The 19362-nt window shown below is 37.9% G+C and overlaps 1 protein-coding gene across 9 annotated transcripts in view; it reads right to left on the bottom strand.

Moving 5' to 3' along the window:
- Positions 1–3820, bottom strand: part of ITPRID2 (ITPR interacting domain containing 2) — a 38824-nt gene extending 35004 nt beyond the window's left edge. For all 9 annotated transcript variants that reach the window (XR_012421297.1, XR_012421298.1, XM_005573628.4 and 6 more), the window contains exons 1-2: positions 3360–3820; positions 2976–3021 (exon numbers count right to left, since the gene is read on the bottom strand). Coding sequence is in view for 7 of the 9 variants with exons in the window: in XM_005573628.4 (XP_005573685.3) it covers positions 2976–3021; positions 3360–3570 (257 nt within the window). In the remaining 2 variants the exon portion in view is untranslated. The remainder of the gene's footprint in view (positions 1–2975; positions 3022–3359) is intronic.
- Positions 3821–19362: the final 15542 nt, after the last annotated feature.

The raw sequence follows: 19362 nt of genomic DNA, 5'->3' as shown, positions 1-19362 counted from the left end.
AATCTTCAGTCATAGGTAACTTAACCTTAATAAAATTAAAAAGTGAAGAGTAGTTGCAAATGAGGCCCAACAGTTTCCTTAAACCTCATCTGTTAATCTATCACTAGCATTTCAAAGCATCACATAGTGTCTCCCCCTTGCCCCAACTTTTTCTTTATTTAAATGTAGAAGCTTGAGATTTGCTTTCTGTTTTTAGCTAAAAAATACATATATTTTTCATTTAACTTGGAAAATTACTAAAAAGTTGACTTGAGAATCAACATTAAGATTAGCCATTGCTCAAATTTTTTCATTCTTGTAGTTCAAATACAGATGAGAGAAATATCTGTTTTTCAAATACAGAAACAAACACTTTTAATTCTCTCAAACCAAGTTATAGTAAGAAACACATTGTTTTATATTGGAGAGTCTGTTTTGTGATACAAACCTTTCTTCAGTAACAATTTATACCTGTTAAAAACTCACATGAGACATGGGATCAATTATGAAAATACCAGTTTCAAGGAAATGCCAATTAAAGGTTAAAACTTTCTACAAGTATACTAACAATGGCAGCTCTTTAAAAAACTAGTACTTTTGAAATGTAAAAGAATCACAAGCAATTACTATAAATATACTCATAAAAGCTTTAATCCATTTTTTGCATATATTTTAATAAAATTCTAATGTATGTCTTTAAAAAGCCATCCTTCCCTGATGGCTACTTTCTTGGATGTAAATACTGCATTACTCTGTCCACAGATGTCTCTACTGGTCTACGCACTAACAGAAAATGGTAGATAAGCAGAATAACAGGAATCCTCCTTCGAAAACAAATATCTTCCTTTTATAGTTGCTCCCTTCCAAATTCTATCAAAATCTCTATCACTTCTTCAATGTTAATTCAAGCAGTTTTTACTTAGTCCCCCCACAAATGGTTATCAAAATAAAGACTCCCTTTAAGGAAAGAAAACACGGTATAATTATTCAGGATATGGACGGCACTAAAAAACAAAGACTATTTGAGAACTTATCAAGTGGGTAAAATGCTGTCTTAAGGTCATTTGTACATAATAAACAACATACAGAATGTCCAACTCTGGGAAGGAACTTGAGTTGTTATTTAAAACAAAAATACAGATGCAACATATCCTAAGTCGAACCTGTGATAATATAGCCAAGATTAAAAGACTACTTGTTCTAGCTTTCCTGGATACAAATGAATGCCATTCTTGCGTAGAATAGGTGCCAACTGTAGGAACAAGAAGGAAATCCATGAGGGAAGGAGCAGCAAACTACAGAATCTTCCCACATAAATCAGTATTGGCAACAAAACTTCTGAAATTGTCAGGGATTGACTGTGTCCTGGTGAATGTCAACATTTGCCTACTGCACTTGTCTCAAAAAAGATGCACTTATTTACTGTCTAATTGATATGATTTCTTATACAATCTTAAATCCTATAGGTCATTAAAACATAGTGTGATTCTTCTCTTGTTCTTAATTTTTTAAATTCTTTTTAATATGCACTTGAACTTAAACAATAAAACATTATAAACGTATTTGTAATGCTAAGCCTATTCTAAAAACCTAAAGTAAGCCACTACTGTACTGAGGACCATAGGTAAATAGTCAGATTGGAGGCTTTAAAAGACCTAAGTAAAAGTAACAAAACAACTGCTCAGATACATTTCTAAGAGGAAACGAAAGATACTAGTTTCATCAGATCTCACCCAAAAGGCCTGAACATGTGTATTCAAAATTTCAAGCTTTTAAATTATAGACTGTTTCGGAATTTAACAATTAAATGAACTAGTAGCACAGTAATACAATTTCTTGATCCATACTTTGAGTGAAGTATCTAATATCTAAGGCTTATCTGAAAACCGGGAGATTGATTTAAAGCTAGATTGTAAATCTGGGGTCCAAGGACTTCAAGCAGTGTAGTTGCCTCTGTGCATCTTTAAAGAGAAGTTATTCCATATATTTCATCATATTTCAGAAGGGTCTACGACACTTCCAATAAAGGATACGAGTTCTGTCATAAAGAGTGCTCAATAATGTTCCAGTCGATTCATCAAAACAGGGCATTAATATCATGGTAGCCAATATTCTGTCTTTAGAGGAGGCAAACTGGCATATGAATCACTTGCCACAACAAAACAAAACAAACTACCCCAACTCTAATATTTGAACGAAATATTAAGAAAGCCTAAATTGAGAAGGCAAAAATATGCTCAAAAGCAAACACCAACAAAAGTTTAAATGCTACATTCTTGATTTTACAACTAGCAATTAAAGTGGAAAAAATAGGAAACAAGCACATTTCGCTGTAGTCAGATTTACTTGCAGTATGATTCATCTCCTCTGTATTTTATCAAACATTTTTGTAACACTTGCCAAAGCATGTAATTAAACAGATTTATGCAGTCTGAATGCTTTTAAAAGTTCTATTCCCTGAGAATTCCAGCGTCATCTGACAATTCCATGTTCAAGAAGTAAACTATAAGTACAAAGTTAGCTAGTTTTAATAGCTCCCCAAACAGAAATAAAATTAAAGCTCATTTAGTGTAGTTAGGTAAATTAAACTCGTCTTAAAACACATTGGAGAGGAAAATGATTCCGTGCCAGTTGTACAGATGCCAAAACTAAAGCAAAATAAAATATCCTATGAAATGTGAGAATTCTTTCAAATAAAAACAGAACAAACATAATACGGCACGATAATCTGTTTTGGATTTCTGATCTCTGATGCTAACACCATGCGCGAGCAGCTGAAGTCCTAACTGTAAAGTCAACACGGTCACCAAATAATCAGCGGTCACAGCACTTCCATTTCTAATCGCTTAGAGGAGGAAGCTATCCGCCGGCTCACTTTCCGGTTTGTAGCTTACAACGGTCGCAGGACCCACAGGGACGCGGCCCGAGTGGCTCTGCTCCAGCGTCCCGTCCGCATGGATCTCCTCCAGGACGCGGGCGGCCCAGGGAGCACTCACCGGCAGTCCTTGAGCCATATCGCGATCTTCTCGTTGGGCACGTTTCCTGGGGGGTAGAGCAAGGGGACAGCGCGTTACCACACAGAAGCACTCCGACAGCAGGGTCACCCAGGATCCTCCCAAGCAGGAAAATCCACCACGGCAAATGCAGCCTAAGCGACACGTCTCAGTGTCCCTTGGCAGGGAAATCGGATGGCACCCAGTAGTCTGTGTTGACGCTGGGGGCGCCTCGTCCAACGCGCGCGTTTGAAGGTCGGAAGTGTCCCCTCTCCCCTCGGCCTACGGTTCCCAAGACTCTACCAGAACTCGTGGCAGGCGCCCAGGGCGCACGAGACTCTCCCCAGCCCGCCAGCCTCCCCCCGCAGCCCAGCCGGGCGCACCGACCTCTTCCCCCCGCTGCCGGCAGCTGCGCGCCAGGGAGGTCCTCCTCCTCGTCCTCCTCCTCGTCCTGCGTCGTCGCTTCTGTGGACAGATCCTCCGTCTCTGAAGCTTGCCAGGAGCTGCGGCACTTGGCCCAGGCCTTCCTCCTGCGACTCGCCACTTGCCACTCCAGTTCCTCCTCCGCCTCCGCCGACGACGCCAAGGGTCGGTCCATGGCCGCACTGGGGGCTCCGTTACCCCAGCCCGACCCTGTGCGAGACACGGCGGCGGCGGGGACCCCCGCCCTCGCTGTCAGCGCCCGGCCGGGCAGGGGGCCCCGGGGAGCTGAAGCGGGCGCCGCAGGAGGAGGAGGAGGAGGGGACAGGGAGGGAGGGAGGGAGGGAGGGAGGGAAGGAAGGGGAGGGAAGGGGCGGAGGGCCGGCGCTTCACATGAAGCCGGCCGGGCGCGGCGCGGGAGCGCTAGTGGCCCGAGGGAGCGCGGCTGGGAGCCGAGCGCCCGCCCGGCCCCTGCTCCCCACCCCCAGCCTGACGCGCCCCAGGCAGGCCGGCCGCTGCGCGTCTGCGCGCCTTCCCTCGGCGGCGGCCCACGCCCCCTTCCGGCCGGGGGCGCGCGGGGCGTGGTGCGGAGCAGGCCAGCCCTCCTCTGCTGCCCGCGGAATGGGCGAGATTAGTTTGCTTGTTAATAATCTTTCCTTCTCTTCTCCTCCTCCTCCCTCGCCCAAAAATAGAAAGAAAGTGGGGAGGCCAAGTCTCACAAATCGCCCCCGCGAGAAAACGAGTGTCTGCTTAGGCACCCTGAAACGTACACTTCAAAGAGTCGCCTGAATGTAGACTATTTAGTGTCCAAGGAATTGGGGTAAGGACGGAAAGAGAGGTGCTTGATTAGTGTAGCCAAAAATGTTAAAACTGCAAAAGACCAAGCTTCCTGGAGTGCTACTTTCATACTTAAAGTTATTTATAGTGGTTATGTTATGAATGAAAATGAATTGTGAAAGGATATTTAATCTGGAAATTTCATATTGAAGTTGGACTTAGGGAAGGGAGAATAGAGCAAACAATAATTGGGACAATGTGGAGATAGTTGCTTGGATTTTGGTGAGACAGCATGCTACAAGAAACAAATGATGTCAGGGTTCAAAACTGTTTCTAAAGCCAGCTTCAGCATTCCCTTTTGTTATGTTTAAATCCTCATTAGCAAAAAGACTCAAATTCTATCCAAAACCAGACACAATGTGACAGACCTATCAAGCAACATTGTTCCCCTAAATGTTACATCTAAACTATACATATAAGTAAGGCTTCCAATATTTTATTGTACTCTACTCTGAAGAACAAGTAAGAACACTTTTTAAAATCTTAACCTGATTGAAAAGAGTATTTTGCATAGAGATAATATTTTAAGGAAGGAATTACTTTTCATTTGAAATTAAAGTCAAGAGCATAGTAAAAGTCCTAATGGAAGCATTCGAATTCCAAGGTAATTAAGTGCATTGTCATTGATAGCTACAGGAAACCATAACTTTTGAAGAATTTGGAATGAAGAATGCTCTGGAGATGAAATAGTGCCTAGTTTTTGTCCAGGCATTTACACGTAAGTCATGGACTACTAAAACAGCACACTGATTTTCCTGCCTTCATTCTTTCCTATCTCCATTCTAGCGCATTGCTCTAGATTTACAATTCTAGGACATCTTCTGATGGTTTACTAATATCCCCAAGATCAAATCCAAAATCCAGGCTATCTTTCCAAAACCATCATAATATTCCCCTCATATATGTACTGCCAAATGTCAGGGGAGTTAGAACCGTGATATTAGTATCTCTATGGCTTGAAATTTCACTACTAGAAAATCTTTTCTTTGAACTTATAAGACTTTCTCAGCCTTCAAGGGTCCTGTAGTAGGATGCAGCTAACAGTTTAATGGCTCTCCAAAACAGGCCAGAGTCTCACTGCCCGTGTGGAAGATGAAAAAGAGAATGAATAAAGAAGGTACCTAAGAAAAGGCATGGAAAGGGCTGGTCAAGTGCCACAAAATATGCTGCCTTCAAAGTTTTATCCAGGGTTCTTATGTATGCCACCCTGTTCCTCTGCTGCTCCCAGCTTCAATTCTATCATATCGAAGTGCTGTTGCCTACTCTGTCTTTGCTTCTTAATTCATTCCTGTTCTTTCTATCCACTATCTTCATGACTTTCAAAATCTAGCTAAACCAGAACTTTTTGACTCCACTATTCCACCACTCCTGATCACACCACTCCCACAGGGATCTGATATACAACAACATGTCTACGTCATTTATTTGGGGACTGAATTGTACAGTAAATAATATGACTGGCCCTGGAAGGTATGTTTGGCTTACTAGCCAGATTGTAAATTGTGAGAGATGATAGAACATTCTTCAGTATTCTTGTACCTCCTACACTTTTAAATGCTGATCCCACAAGGGATAATGCGTCTTCTTGAGGTAGTTTCTTTTTTTGTGTGTTCTTCAAAGAGACACCTAAATTGATTATTTAAAAATTTGCTTCATGTTATTTCTATAATGCTTATATTTTATTTAGGTTTGCAGTTTTTTAAATACGCTTTCAGATGACAACAACAAAGAATTCTTGTGAAAGGCAATAATGAGCCATAGTTTTAAAAAAATCAAACAACCAGAGTCAAGTAATAAGGGGGAAAAAATACCAGCAGGTAACAAAATAGAGTATATACATTTTCAGTTTCCAGTAACACAAATGTATGTTTTCTTCTACATGGCATTTTTTAGTGACATATGTTGAGGGTATAGAAGTAATAGAGAAGAAAACCCTTGAAGTAGTATGCTATTGCCTTGAAATGTAAGGTTTTTTCATTGTATTCTCAACTTTTACAGATGTTTTAAAATGCCCAGAGTATTTCATTTATTCCATAATGAATACTACACATGAAGAAAGTCTACATGTTTGCTTCTTTGAGGATTTTTTCCCAAACAAGTACTATATTGTACACCAACTGCAAGTATACATTGCAAAGCTCTACATAAAGAGTATTATCTGGGCCAGGCATGGTGGCTCACACCTGTAATCCCAGCACTTTGGGAGGCTGAAGCAGGGCGGATCACCTGAGGTCAGGAGTTTGAGACCAGCCTGACCAACAGGGAGAAACCCCGTCTCTACTAAAAATACAAAATTAGCCATGCATGGTGGCAAATGCCTGTAATTCCAGCGATTCGGGAGGCTGAGGCAGGAGAATAGCTTGAACCCGGGAGGCAGAGGTTGTGGTGAGCTGAGATTGTGCCGTTGCACTCCAGCCTGGGCAAAAAGAGTGAAACTATGTGTCAAAACAAAACAAGAGTATTGTCTGAATCAATGATGCTTGCAAGGTGGAAAAAGAAAGAAATGTATATTAAGTGTGGATAATTCCATCCACCATTACATAGTGGAAGCAACTTGGTCTTTGGTGTTAGACTGAAGTTTGAAATGTTTCCCTCTTTTCCTAGCTGTATGGTATAAGGCAAGACAGCTAATATTCCTGGGCCATGACTTTTCTCATCTTTGAAATAGTAATCATGATAACTACCTTCCCAAATTGATGTGACTCTCACATGAAATAATGTAGGGGCTCAGTATAGCTATTAGAATGATTATATTGCAGAAAGCAAAAGTCAGTCAATTTCATATAGGGGAATAATTCTCATATTAGCAAATGGCATCTATCATCATGCTTATGCAGCTGTATTTTAAAACTGGCATAAGTTCAGGCAAGGATAGAGAACATATACTTTGGTTAAATCAGGCAGTTTTATATGGGAAAGTGTAAATCATAAGGGAAACATTGTTCTTGGTTTAATTAAATATTTAAAATTACAAAACAAGATTTACTATTGAGTAGGCTAAGCCATTTTGGTTCTAGTTATAGTATTGTTTCTTTAATAATATTTATATACTCAAAAATTGTATTTTGTGCATCACAATCTTAATTATTTAGAATCTGATTAGAGAGTGGTAGAGTTGCAGTTATTTCTTCAAATTCTCACCGTTCATTAAGACAAAAGGGGGCTGAGAGGTATAAGGTAAGTAGAATATCAGGTTAAATGAACAGAGTAGCATTTTATATTTTGAGAGTATTGCCTGGAGGAAAAAATTCTATATGAAATAAGAATGGAAAACACTGCATATTATATCCCCTCCTCTTCCTCCACCCCAGCACAGTCACAATGAATGTTAAAGACTTGAGAAGTCTTCAAAACTTGTTTTTTAAAACTGTTTAATTTTTTAAACCCAATAGTTCTAAAATTCATTTCAACAGGAAATCTTTTTGGCCCCTCAATGCATCCATTAACATTTCCAGGGATACCAGTGAGATAATTTGCAATAGCATAAAAGAGAATAAAAGAAAAAATATTAACAAATAAGAGTAAACACTTCAAAAATTTTCAGAGATTTATTTACAAATCATGTAATTGAACTATGAGAAATTGAATTTCTGCAACACATATGAGGAACGCTGGTTAGTCTGACTTCAATTGGGTTATTGATACATTCCTCTATTATTGAAACCATTATTAATTATTAAAATATTTCTGATTTTAGTATTTCCAGTTATTGTATATATGTTAAAGCAATAAAATTGCATGTTTAAAGCCTGTAAACCTTTTGATCTTAGAGTTCTTCCACATTAGCAAAAATTCAAGGATTTTTATATTAGTTGCTTTTCCTCATAAGGAAGCATTAATATGTAGAATAGTCCATTATTTTGATTTATCTTATTTTCCCAAGTACAGATAAGAAGGAGAAGCAGGTGTTAATACCACTAGAATTTTGCCTTGCAAATTATACAATCTGGGTAAATTATCAGTTTACATACTTTCTGATTTTGTGCATGTTAAAGACTTGTCAGTTTTATCACTCATTCTCAGATCACAATTTATTCAGTTTGACACATGATGCTAAATTTACTCTTTTCTCAGTGAAACTTTGTGGCCAGTTTGTTTTCTTTTCAGTGGCTCAATCCTCTGGTGTTTCTGAGCAACAGGTAAGAATGGCTCATCTATTCTTAATCAACAATAAAGTGAAGCAAGATTATGTAACAGAATAGACTATTTGGTCTGTTTCACAAATTCATAAAACAACTCAAAGGAGGTTTTGAAATCCTTTTTACTGAACATAGTTACACATGAATTACAAACATTTTTGCTTTCTATCTGTGAAGCCTAATTCTCAAGTTAGGATCAATCCTTTTACTTTTTCTTCTCAGCCCTGCCCTAAAATGTTGCTTTTAAAGGTCTCTGACGTTTTGAATCATAAAACCTTTTAAAAAAGTGTATCTGTCCATATGAAATGCACAGTCTATACCCATGCAAGATGATATTTAAGAATTTTTCTGCAACACATAACCGAACAGGAGGATGTCATTATTGAGTTTCCCAGTGTTGGCACTGTCTTATTATATAGTTAATTTCTCTTCCATATTTAAGATTATATTCTGGCTCTTTTGTTTATGTATATGATTACTTTCTCTTTGGAGCCATTTAGAACTTTAAAAAAATTATAGCTCACTATGCATATATTTGAAATTATATATTTTCATGTAAATTTCTCTGTGTTTTATGAAGAGCAGGAAAAGGAAGGTTCGTGACTAGATGAACCATACATCTCTCTAACACTGCTGTATCTTGAAGAGCTTTAAATGGTACACACCTTATAACGGTTCTTTAGCATACACACACACACACACACACGTCTTTGAAAAAAATAATAAATGTGGTATGTGCCTGAACCTGAATAAATATAAACTGCACTGGCCTCTCCCAGCACGTTTCCCTTCTCTAATCTCCCTTCTGCAGCTCCTTTATGCCCATCTCAGAACAAATACAATCTGCATTCAGAACAGGACCGTTTACAAGTTGAATGGAGTTATTTTGGGTGAGTCATTGAAAACACAGTACAAAACCTTTCCTCACTCACCAGAAATGCATTTTAAAAATAAAGCCAAAGCGAACAAGGCTTGGCAAGTTTGAGGGTGGACAAAATGGGGAGAGAACAGGTTTTCTGCCAGACTCAGACAGGATTCTGGTAAACCAGTTTGGCTATTTCTTTATATTCAACTCCATCGAATCCCATCACCAACTAGAAAGTACTAGGTTGAGCAAGCAGGACTTCAAAACGAAGACACTTCATTTAACACTGTGATGATGAGCAGATATACAAGAGCTTAGCAACAGTTTAAGTCCCCCTTTTTGTCTCTAATTCAGAAGCTATGAAACATACACACTTGGCCGGGCGTGGTGGCTCATGCCTGTAATCCCAGCACTTTGGGAGGCCGAGGCAGGCAGATCACAAGGTCAGGAGATTGAGACCATCCTGGCTAACAAGGTGTAAACCTTGTCTCTACTAAAAATACAAAAAATTAGCTGGGCATGATGGTGGGCACCTGTAGTCCCAGCTACTCGGGAGGCTGAGGCAGGAGAATGGCGTGAACCTGGGAGATGGAGCTTGCAGTGAGCCGAGATCGCGCCATTGCACTCCAACCTGGGTGGCAGAGTGAGACATTGTCTCAGAAAAAAAAAAAAAAAAAAATATATATATATATATATACACACACACACACACACACACACACATTTAATAACGCAATTCTTTTGATTAAATGGGTATTTGACAAATAGTGACTATGGGCAATTAGAAAATGTTATATAAATGCAATATGCAATCCTTTCAAATTGCTTTTAAAAGAAGTCTCATGAGAGTTAATCAAATAATAAAATATTAAAGGAGATAGAGCTATGGAGATTGAAAATAATAAGCTACTTTTTAAGAAACTTTAAAAATTGAATTATTATAATTAAAACAAGTCTATACCATGGCTTTTTCAATTTTAGATATTTAATATGCAAATATTACAGATTTATATATCCATGTAGATTCTTATTGGTCTATGGAACATGAGACTTATCCTGTATCCTGTGCATAACTTTCTCCCAGAAATATAGTGATTACTTTTCCACAACCTGCTACAGATCAGTTGAGGCTCACATCTCATGAATGGAAAGAAACCTGGAATCATTAAGAAGAAATTCTTAAACACATAATGGTAACATAGAACACTTGCCATAAAATTTGAGAGTCCTCAAATAATCTTTAGCACAAGTTGACCCCGCAGATTATTGTGAGCCAATTAACAGGTGCTATAGAGGGTCCTACACTGTAGTGTTGCCTGTTCACAAATGGTCCATCCTCAAGTTGTGGGAACAAGCCAGTTACTACTGATTTAATTATGCAGGTAATCTCCTTGAACTCCCTTGCAAATGATTAGTTTCCACAAGGCAGGCTTTACCTTTGTTGGTAAAGGGAATGAAAACTGTTTAAAAGTTAATGTGACTATGGAAGTACAAGGTCATAATAAACACACAGATATTTCCTGCTATGATTAACAGCAAAGCAAGTATTCTGGTTTCCTACATTTTGGGGACTTTTTTTTCCTTCCCCTTTCTTTTATGGTTAAGTAATTGTTTTAAAATTATAAAATAACATACAGCCTTCAAAAATTCTCTCACCAATCTACGAATGACTTTATCTCATTTATTTTTATTTAAATTTTATCTACATATAATCAAAAACTAAGGAGACTTAATATTTATTGATAGGAACTCAAAATTAAGAGCTTCTCCATAATCTTCTTTCAAAACAAACTGAAAAGTGAGGCGAATTTTCATCAAAATTTCTTTGGGACAAGAAAGTCTATTACAGCTGTTAGGTAGCATATTTGGCTTGGATTACATTTGTATTAAAGAACTAAAGCTGTGTTTATTAATAGACTGTTATTAAATAAAAGAACCACAGGGTAAAGGTCAGCATGCAGGTTGTTTTGCTTAATTGTTAAAGATCCCTTGAGCCCATGTCTTTCCAATTATTTTAAAGCAAGTCAGCCCAAGTTGGCACCTTAAAATCCTTTAAGTACTGTAATTACAATAGTACTGATAATCAGTTTGGAGAAGTACTACTAAAAGAGCTGTTATTTCAGTGGAGCCAAGGAAATAACAGTGTTAAAAATGGATGCTTTTGACTGAGCACTTCTATTGTGTCAGACACAGTATTTTGGGCTGGATTTACACTGTCTCATTTAATACAAAAACTATTAGTGTTTGTATTATTCTCACTTTATAGATAGGGAAACTGAGCCTCTGAAAGGTTAATACTTGTCGCCAGGCTACCTACTAGAAAGTGGCAGAGAAGAACCAGGACTTACTCTACACCTAAAACCCATGCTCTTACCTGCCATATGCGATGGTCTCATAGTATTTCAGCCCCACTGTTAGAGAAACATTAGCAGTCACTTAGTCTCATCATACTGAAAGGATTCTTCACTTATAGCTGATGAGCACAGGGTCAGTGTGACCCTTAAGTGAATGGAATCCTGGGGAGGGAATTGCCTCCTACAGCTCCATTTTACAGGGAAGGAAAACTGAGCTTGAAACTTTTAAGTAGCCTGCCTGAGGTCAGCCAACTAGTTAGTGAGAATTAGTTAGGAGCAAGAATCCATATCATCAGTTCAGTGTGCTTCCCACTCCACCACACAATACTTTCATCAGGAAGGCGTGGGCAGCAATTAGGGTCATATGGCACATAACAACGTTTTGGTCAATGATGGACCACTGAAATATATAATGGTGGTCCCTAATATTATAATACGGAAGTTTCACTGTACCTTTTCAATGTTTACATATACAAATACTTGCTTCTGTGTTACTATTGCCTACAGTATTCAGTAGAGTAACACACTGTACAGGTTTGTAGCCTCAGAGCAATAGATTGTATCATCTACGTATGTATAAGAACCCCCTATGATTTTCACACAAAGACAAAATCGCCTAAGGATCTTCAGAATATATCCTAGTCACTAAGTGATGCATGACTGTATAAGAATGTTAACACTTTAATGTTAACATACTAGTGTATATCATAAACATTTCTCATGTATATACTTTAGAGAAATGATACGAGTGAAGACGTTGCAGATAAAATGAATACATTTTAAAAGCATTAATCAACAAATAAATGATATTATAAACCAAAATCATTTATACTGAGAATATGAAGCACATATTCTCAGCATATTTGCAACAATCACTCAAAAGCCTTTTTGGGAGACTTGGGAACATCTGTTGGATTGTGATCAGGGAAGTTCTGGTTAAACGCAGGCAGGACATGTCTCTACTGCCTCTTTGACAATTTAAAAGAAATTAGGAACCTAGTATACGCATGGGTCCAAATCTAGCTTATGAACTGATGGGATACCATCAGGCACATAGTTCTGCTCACTGGATATATGCCATTTATATTTTTCATTTTTCACTCATTCATTCAACAAATGTTTATTGAATATGCCAGCTACTGTAAAGTCGCTTGTCCTGCCATTCCATCCTATAATGGAAGACTTTCTGGGTGATCATCTCATCCCTCCTCCTCTTCTTCCTCCTCCTCTTCCTTCCTTCTTTTTTCTTTCCTGTTACTTTCTTATTTTGCTTTTCCTCTTCCTAATATGGTACAGCTAGTTCGTGCTTTTTGTATTACCATAAATTATGCTACAGTCTTTACCGTGTGCCTCATAGAGTAGAAGGAAAAAAACTGAGTAAAAATATTCGTTCCAGTCTTATTTATGTAGGAAAATCAAAATAATAAATAATAAGAGAAGGTGTAGTTACATTATGATATAGCTGCTCTATAAAATATTTTATAGCCAATTTGAAATAAATTTTACAGACAATCTAGCAGTATAGTATGATATGTCAACTTTTCAATATCGTTTGAAAGATGCCGTCCTACTGTACTCTTTCCAGGCCCGTGGTAAGGACTGAACTACACTAGTTCAGTCACATGGGATGGCCTTTGGAGCAGCTATGACCAGAGTTTAAACTAGAGGAAACATCATTTTCTGCTAGACCTCACATGGCCATTTTAAAGATGGTAGGGGTGAGGAGTGGCATGGTGTAGCTGTGATTAAGGGAGGAGTGAACTAACTCTGATGTAGCCTATTATGCTGGTGCCCATAGTGGAGATGTGGGTAAAATTTACCGCAGATTTTCCACACAGTAATATGCAATACCACAAGCCTTAATTCATAAGTTGGTTCTTTGATAAATCTTCCACTTCATATAGAGATATCATATTTAATAGTCAAGTAGTCATCCTGTTCCCCCTCTGGGAATCTCTGGAAAGGACTGCACTAGACCTGCACCATTCCTGTCAGATGATTACATCTGCCTTGAGATATGTACAGTGTTGTTTAAATATCTTTAAAATGTCACCATGTATCTGAAGTTATATGCATTTCAGCAGAGAAAATGAATGTGTAAGATAAATCATATCTAGGTTGTAGTCAGAAGGATTTTCTTTTCATATGAACAAGGTATCTGAACAGCCCTAAAAACATAAAGCCAAGTATTTTTAAAACTGTTTTTATCTTAACAAATCTTCTCAAATGCTCAGAAAATGGAAAAATAAAGATTTTAATATCCAGCTTTCTTACCAGCAAACATTATTAACATTCCTCAGTGAAGTTCATAGTTCAGGTCCAAAATTTACAGCTCTAGCCACATTTCTGGAGAAGACTCAAGACTGGCGACAGCAACCTCTATGAACCTGAGTATGTTATTCAACTTATGTTTTAGTCCTCTTAGGATAACATCCTATTCTCCACAAGAGACAAAAGTCTAAGACTGTAACATCTCTGTCCAGCCACATTCTCAGAAGACTTCCTCAAAGGGAACCATGTTCATAATCAGAAAGTGAGGATTTTTGCTTCTCAACCTAAACTCTGGCCTTCCAAGGAAGCATCAACTGTCAGATATAAAACCTAGAGTTTTGAGATTTCATGTAGGAAATATTAAAACCATTTAAAACTGTATCTTAAAGAAAAACAATATTCAGAAAGTTTTTCTAAAGGATAACAATTCAGCTACTACTGTAACTTTAAGAGATGAGTGCCTTAATAATATCAAATGTTTTTCCAAATATCAAATGTTTTTCCAAAAGATGGTTTTTACAAAAATCATTCTGTGATTTGTGCAATGGCACTTGCCTGTTCTGATTATCAACATGAGCAAAGACATGAAATAAGAACATACTATCTCTAAGAAGGAATCTATCTACTTGAATGTTGATAATATGTCTCCCTGTATTCTCTTTAGAAGGATCTCAAGAGAAATTTCTTTTGAAAATATTTGTTCCAAGAATGATCAAAATTACCAGGACATTTTTTTACATCACATGGATACTGGGAATTGGATAACAGACAAATTTCTGTTTTCACATTGACTGCTGGAGAAATTGAGAACCAAATGTGGCGCTCACCTATGAGAGATGAGTAGGTCATCATGGTATACATCTTAAACCTTATTCATAGATCTTTTTTGTCCCCATCCTTATTTTATTCTTTCTTCTTCCATTTTCTCAAAATCATATTTTGTTACTTTTGATGTTCCTTTTTTGCAACATGACCAGGAATAGCCAAATAAAATATATGAGAAAATTATGCAAAAATTTATATTTACTATACAGATGTGTACATCCATAGAGGAATATTAAGAGAGAAATGAGCAAATATGTTCTGTTAAAGTGGCAGCATTATGGCTGGCTTTTTTTCTTTTCCAAACTCTTTGAAATTGTATTTGCAGTTTAGGGACAAAAAAAGTTATTTGAATTTTGAAAGCTCTAGTTACTTATTCCAAAAGCAGGAAGAATGTGCAGAAGTATGTGCATAACCCCATGCAATGTTTGATTATACCAAGACAAAAGGGGAACTGTCATAAATTGTGTGAAAAATCTGTAGTAAATTTTACCCATATCTGCACTGTGGGCACCAGCATAATATGCTACATCAGAGTTAGTGCAGTCTTCCCTTTACTACACCTTGCCACGCCTTTCCCCTACCATCTTTAAAATGGCTACGTGAGGTCTAGCAGAAAGTGATGTTTCCTCTGGTCATAGCTGCTCCAAAAGCTGTCATCACATGTGATTGAACTAGTGTAGTCAGGGGCCTGGAAAGAATACAGTAGAAATGAAGTGAATCGAATAATATTGACAACATGACATATCATACTATATTGCTAGAATGTACAGAAGTGTGAGCATAACTCCATGCAATGTTCGATCATACTAAGACAAGAGGGGAACTGTCAAAAATTGAAGTTGGAATGGTAGGTGAGAACCAGCTTCTAAGGTCTTAGTGCACTATTCTAAGGGATTGTCTTATTGCCGGTAGGAAGCAGAAAGCAGCCTTCAGTTTGTAACTAAAGTGTTTATAGACAGATAACTAGCAACTGAATAACTGAAGGAGTAGGACATAGGAAGTCCTCAATCAAGAGAACTAGTTAGGAAGCTTATTAGGGGGAAGGAGGTAGGTTGATAAAGACTCAGTGGAGACAGAAGTACAGTCAGATTTGACAGATTAGAAATGGGTGAGGAGGAAGAACTACAATGACCCCTAAGATTTGTTTTCTACTTTAGATCAATGGGTAGGTATTCTTGGTCAGCCCTATTCCTATTTTCCAAGTAAGCTATTACAAACCTACTGAGGCAATAATCATCAATGACCTCTAAAACACCAAATCCAGTGGATACTTTTCAGCTCTCATTTTATAGTATTCTCATAGCTTTTTGTAGGATTGACTCCTCATCTACTTCCTTTCTTGACCTTACATTTTCTGGTTCTCCTACTTCTCAGTCTCCTTCATTGGCTTTTATTCTTCTACCAGCTTTACCGTTCTGAGAAGAGCTCTCTCTTAAGTTCATACACTCTTCTAGGTGAGGAGAGTGGTAGGAAGTAAGCAAGGCAGAGGAGAACCACTTGAAAGAACAGAGATTATTTGGGATGTTTAGCAGAGGGATGACATGGGCTGACTTACATTTTAAAAGACTAAATACTATGTGTAAAATAGACTAATGAGGTTGAGATAGAGGTAGAGAAAAAAACAAGAGGATTATGAAATAATCTAGGATTGTATCAGAGTGGGAGCTATGGAAATGATGATAACTGGTGAGGATTATGAATATGAAGTCAATAGGATTTGTTTATCCATGTGAGGTGGTATGTCAAACAAAGGAATACAGAAAGAATTTTTTTTTTTTTTTTTGAGATGAGTGATTAGAAGACTGGAGTAAGAAGACTGAGACGGTTAAGACTTCCAGTGGAGCAGTTTTCAGGGAAACAAAAGTTTGTTGACTATGTTAAGTTTGAAAAGCCTGTTAGGCATTCAAGTAGTGATACTGAATAAGCACTTGGATACAGATACAGAGTTACGAGGACAATTTTGGACTGGAATATAAATTAAGGAGTTATAAGCATATAGATGGTATCTAGAGCTGAAAACTAGTTGGGGCCACCAGGGAGGGGTTGGTGAAGAATGAAAAGAGGAGATGTCCAAGGATAGTGTCTTGGGTATTCCACAATTTAGAGGCAGATAAATGAGAAGATCCCAGCAAAGGAGGCTGAGAAAAATCAACTAGTAATGAAGAGAAAGTGGTGTCCAGAAGGTGACTGTAAGAAAAGGTTTTAGAGAGAAGGAAATAATCAATTCCACCATCTTCCTGAGAAGTTAAAATGAACACTGAGAATTAACCTCTGCATTTGGCAATATAGATGTTTATTGCTGACTTTGACAATAATTGTGGTGAAATCATGAAGAAGGACACCTTGATTAGAGTGGGAATCTGTGGGCTGGTTCCTTTTAAGAGAGAGAAATAGGAAATAGCAGGGGTGTTCAAAATGAAACAATTAATTGGCTAACATAGAACAAAAGAGCAGGAAAGCCATTATACAAATATATGGCTATTCAAAATCACAGATGTCTATACTTGGCTAAGCCTGAGAAAAAGCAAAATTCTGAAGTTTTGACCCTTCTGAGTTAACTACCAGTTAATTGTAGTGTTAGACCTTCTTATAATTTCTCATTAATGCAGTAATGAGGGAGGTAAGGTAGAAACAGTAAATGTGGACATGCATATGTATAATATATGTGTGTGTATGTGTATACACACATACATACACAAACACATATATACATATATATGCATGATAAAAGGAAGGATGGAAATAGGAAAATAGCTAAAAGAAATGTATGATTGAAAAAGGATTTATTCTTTTTTATCAGGGATACATGGAAATAACACGTTTATTAGCTAAAGACAGGAACAAATAAAGAAGAAAGGTTAGATATTTGAAAAGACCTTGAGAAGAGAAAAATTAATTTTAGAAGGTCATTTTTTAGATGGAAAGGAGATATAAATGCACCAATGTACTTAAATTTTCAGGGGGAGATAATTTAAAGGTATTCACACCTAATGTCCCATACGTATTCTGTGAACTAGGCCAGATAATCTGCTGAAGTGATGGAGCCTGAGCTGTTTGGATAATTTAAAACGGTAAAGATTTTGAATAGCTATTATTCAAAATGGAAATAAAACTACAAGGGAGCAGTAAAATGTTCATTTATTCAACAGTTAAGCACCTTGTAAATATTAACTCGTTTGCTCATAGTAACATACCTGTGAGATATGTTCAATTATTATTCTCTTTTTGCAGAAGGAGAAAATCAGGCGCAAAGTGGTCATGCTATTTTCCCAAAGGCACCCAGCTAGTAAACGGAGGAGCCAGGAACTGAGCTTCATGCTCTGAATCACTTTGCAATGCTGCCTCTTAATTGTTCATAATTCTAAAAGGACCACATGGCAAAGATATGACTTTATTTAGCAGGTTTAGGTATATAGGTGTTGAATTTCAAAGGACCAGTGTTTTAAGATTCATCCAGGATAGGAATTCAGAGGTTGAATGTGATAGAAGTTTGAGATATGGAGGAAAATGAAGGCTTAGTTGTTGAGATAATACATAGAGTGCAGACTAGTTGGAAGAGAAAAGGCAGGAGTGAAGCAAGTGGGCTTGTAGAGGGGCTCAAATATTTGATTGTTTGCTGTTTTCCTAAGGTTTTAAATTCCTTATGATGTCAGTGGACTAGCCTGATAGAAGTAAGGGGCAGTAAGATAGTTGAAAGGGGCAGGAGCTTAGATTGCAACACATGATTTTGAAGTGTAATTGTGGGAGGTGAAGAATTACTGGGTGACTAGGTAGCACTGGGGTGTGGCACTGGGAGAACACTGAAGTCCAAAGGCATTAAAAGCCTCTGTAGAAGAGGAGGTCAAGAAATTATGAGTCTAGGGTGCTGGGTGGGGCATCCCTATAAATACTGAAGTCACATATGAATCACTCAGGATGAGACAGGAAGGGGTGGAGAAAAGGTCTTCAGAGACCAGTGGATTGCAATGTGAGTCTGATGAGAGAATACTCTAAGTAAGTTAAGAGACCAGACAGCCATGATGAACAAACTGCAGACAGCATTCACACAGGCCACTCTTTCTTTTAGCCACCTACCTGTCTGAGCATGATGGGGAAGCCAAAAGTGCTGTGCCACTAAGGTGCCCAAACTGGCAGCATTCCTGAAGAGCTTTTTAACAGGGTTGAACTTTCGAAATGATAAAAGGCTTAAATTACCCCAGAGGTCCAACATATTAGCAAAGTAAATATTAACACGGTAATATTAATATAGTAATATTAACACAGATTAGTTTATCTAGCCCATTTAAAATCATTATCACTTAAGTATAAATAGGGGCTTGAAGATAAAGACACATTTTAAAAGGAGGATTAGCAGAAGGAGGAAGGGAACATGGAAAATTAAGATGGAATTTGGCTAAGGATAATGTGAACAACGAACATATAAGGGAGGAGAAAAGAATGGTGAACATGGAGAACTACTTACTACGTGCCCCGGGAATATTGTGGAAAAGGGGAAACTGCAAATGAGCCGTTTCCTTCCCTCATTTCAGTCTCAATAAAAATCATTTCAGATTCAGTGATAGGGGATTTCCCAGCTCTAACAAAGAGTCTCAAAACAAAATACACATTTTCACAGAAGAAAAATAAGGGCCAGGACCGGGCGCGGTGGCTCACGCCTGTAATCCCAGAACTTTGGGAGG

Source organism: Macaca fascicularis, chromosome 12 (assembly GCF_037993035.2).
Source record: "Macaca fascicularis isolate 582-1 chromosome 12, T2T-MFA8v1.1".
In the NCBI taxonomy this organism is placed as follows: domain Eukaryota; kingdom Metazoa; phylum Chordata; class Mammalia; order Primates; family Cercopithecidae; genus Macaca; species Macaca fascicularis.
This window is presented reverse-complemented; position numbering and strand designations above follow the sequence as displayed.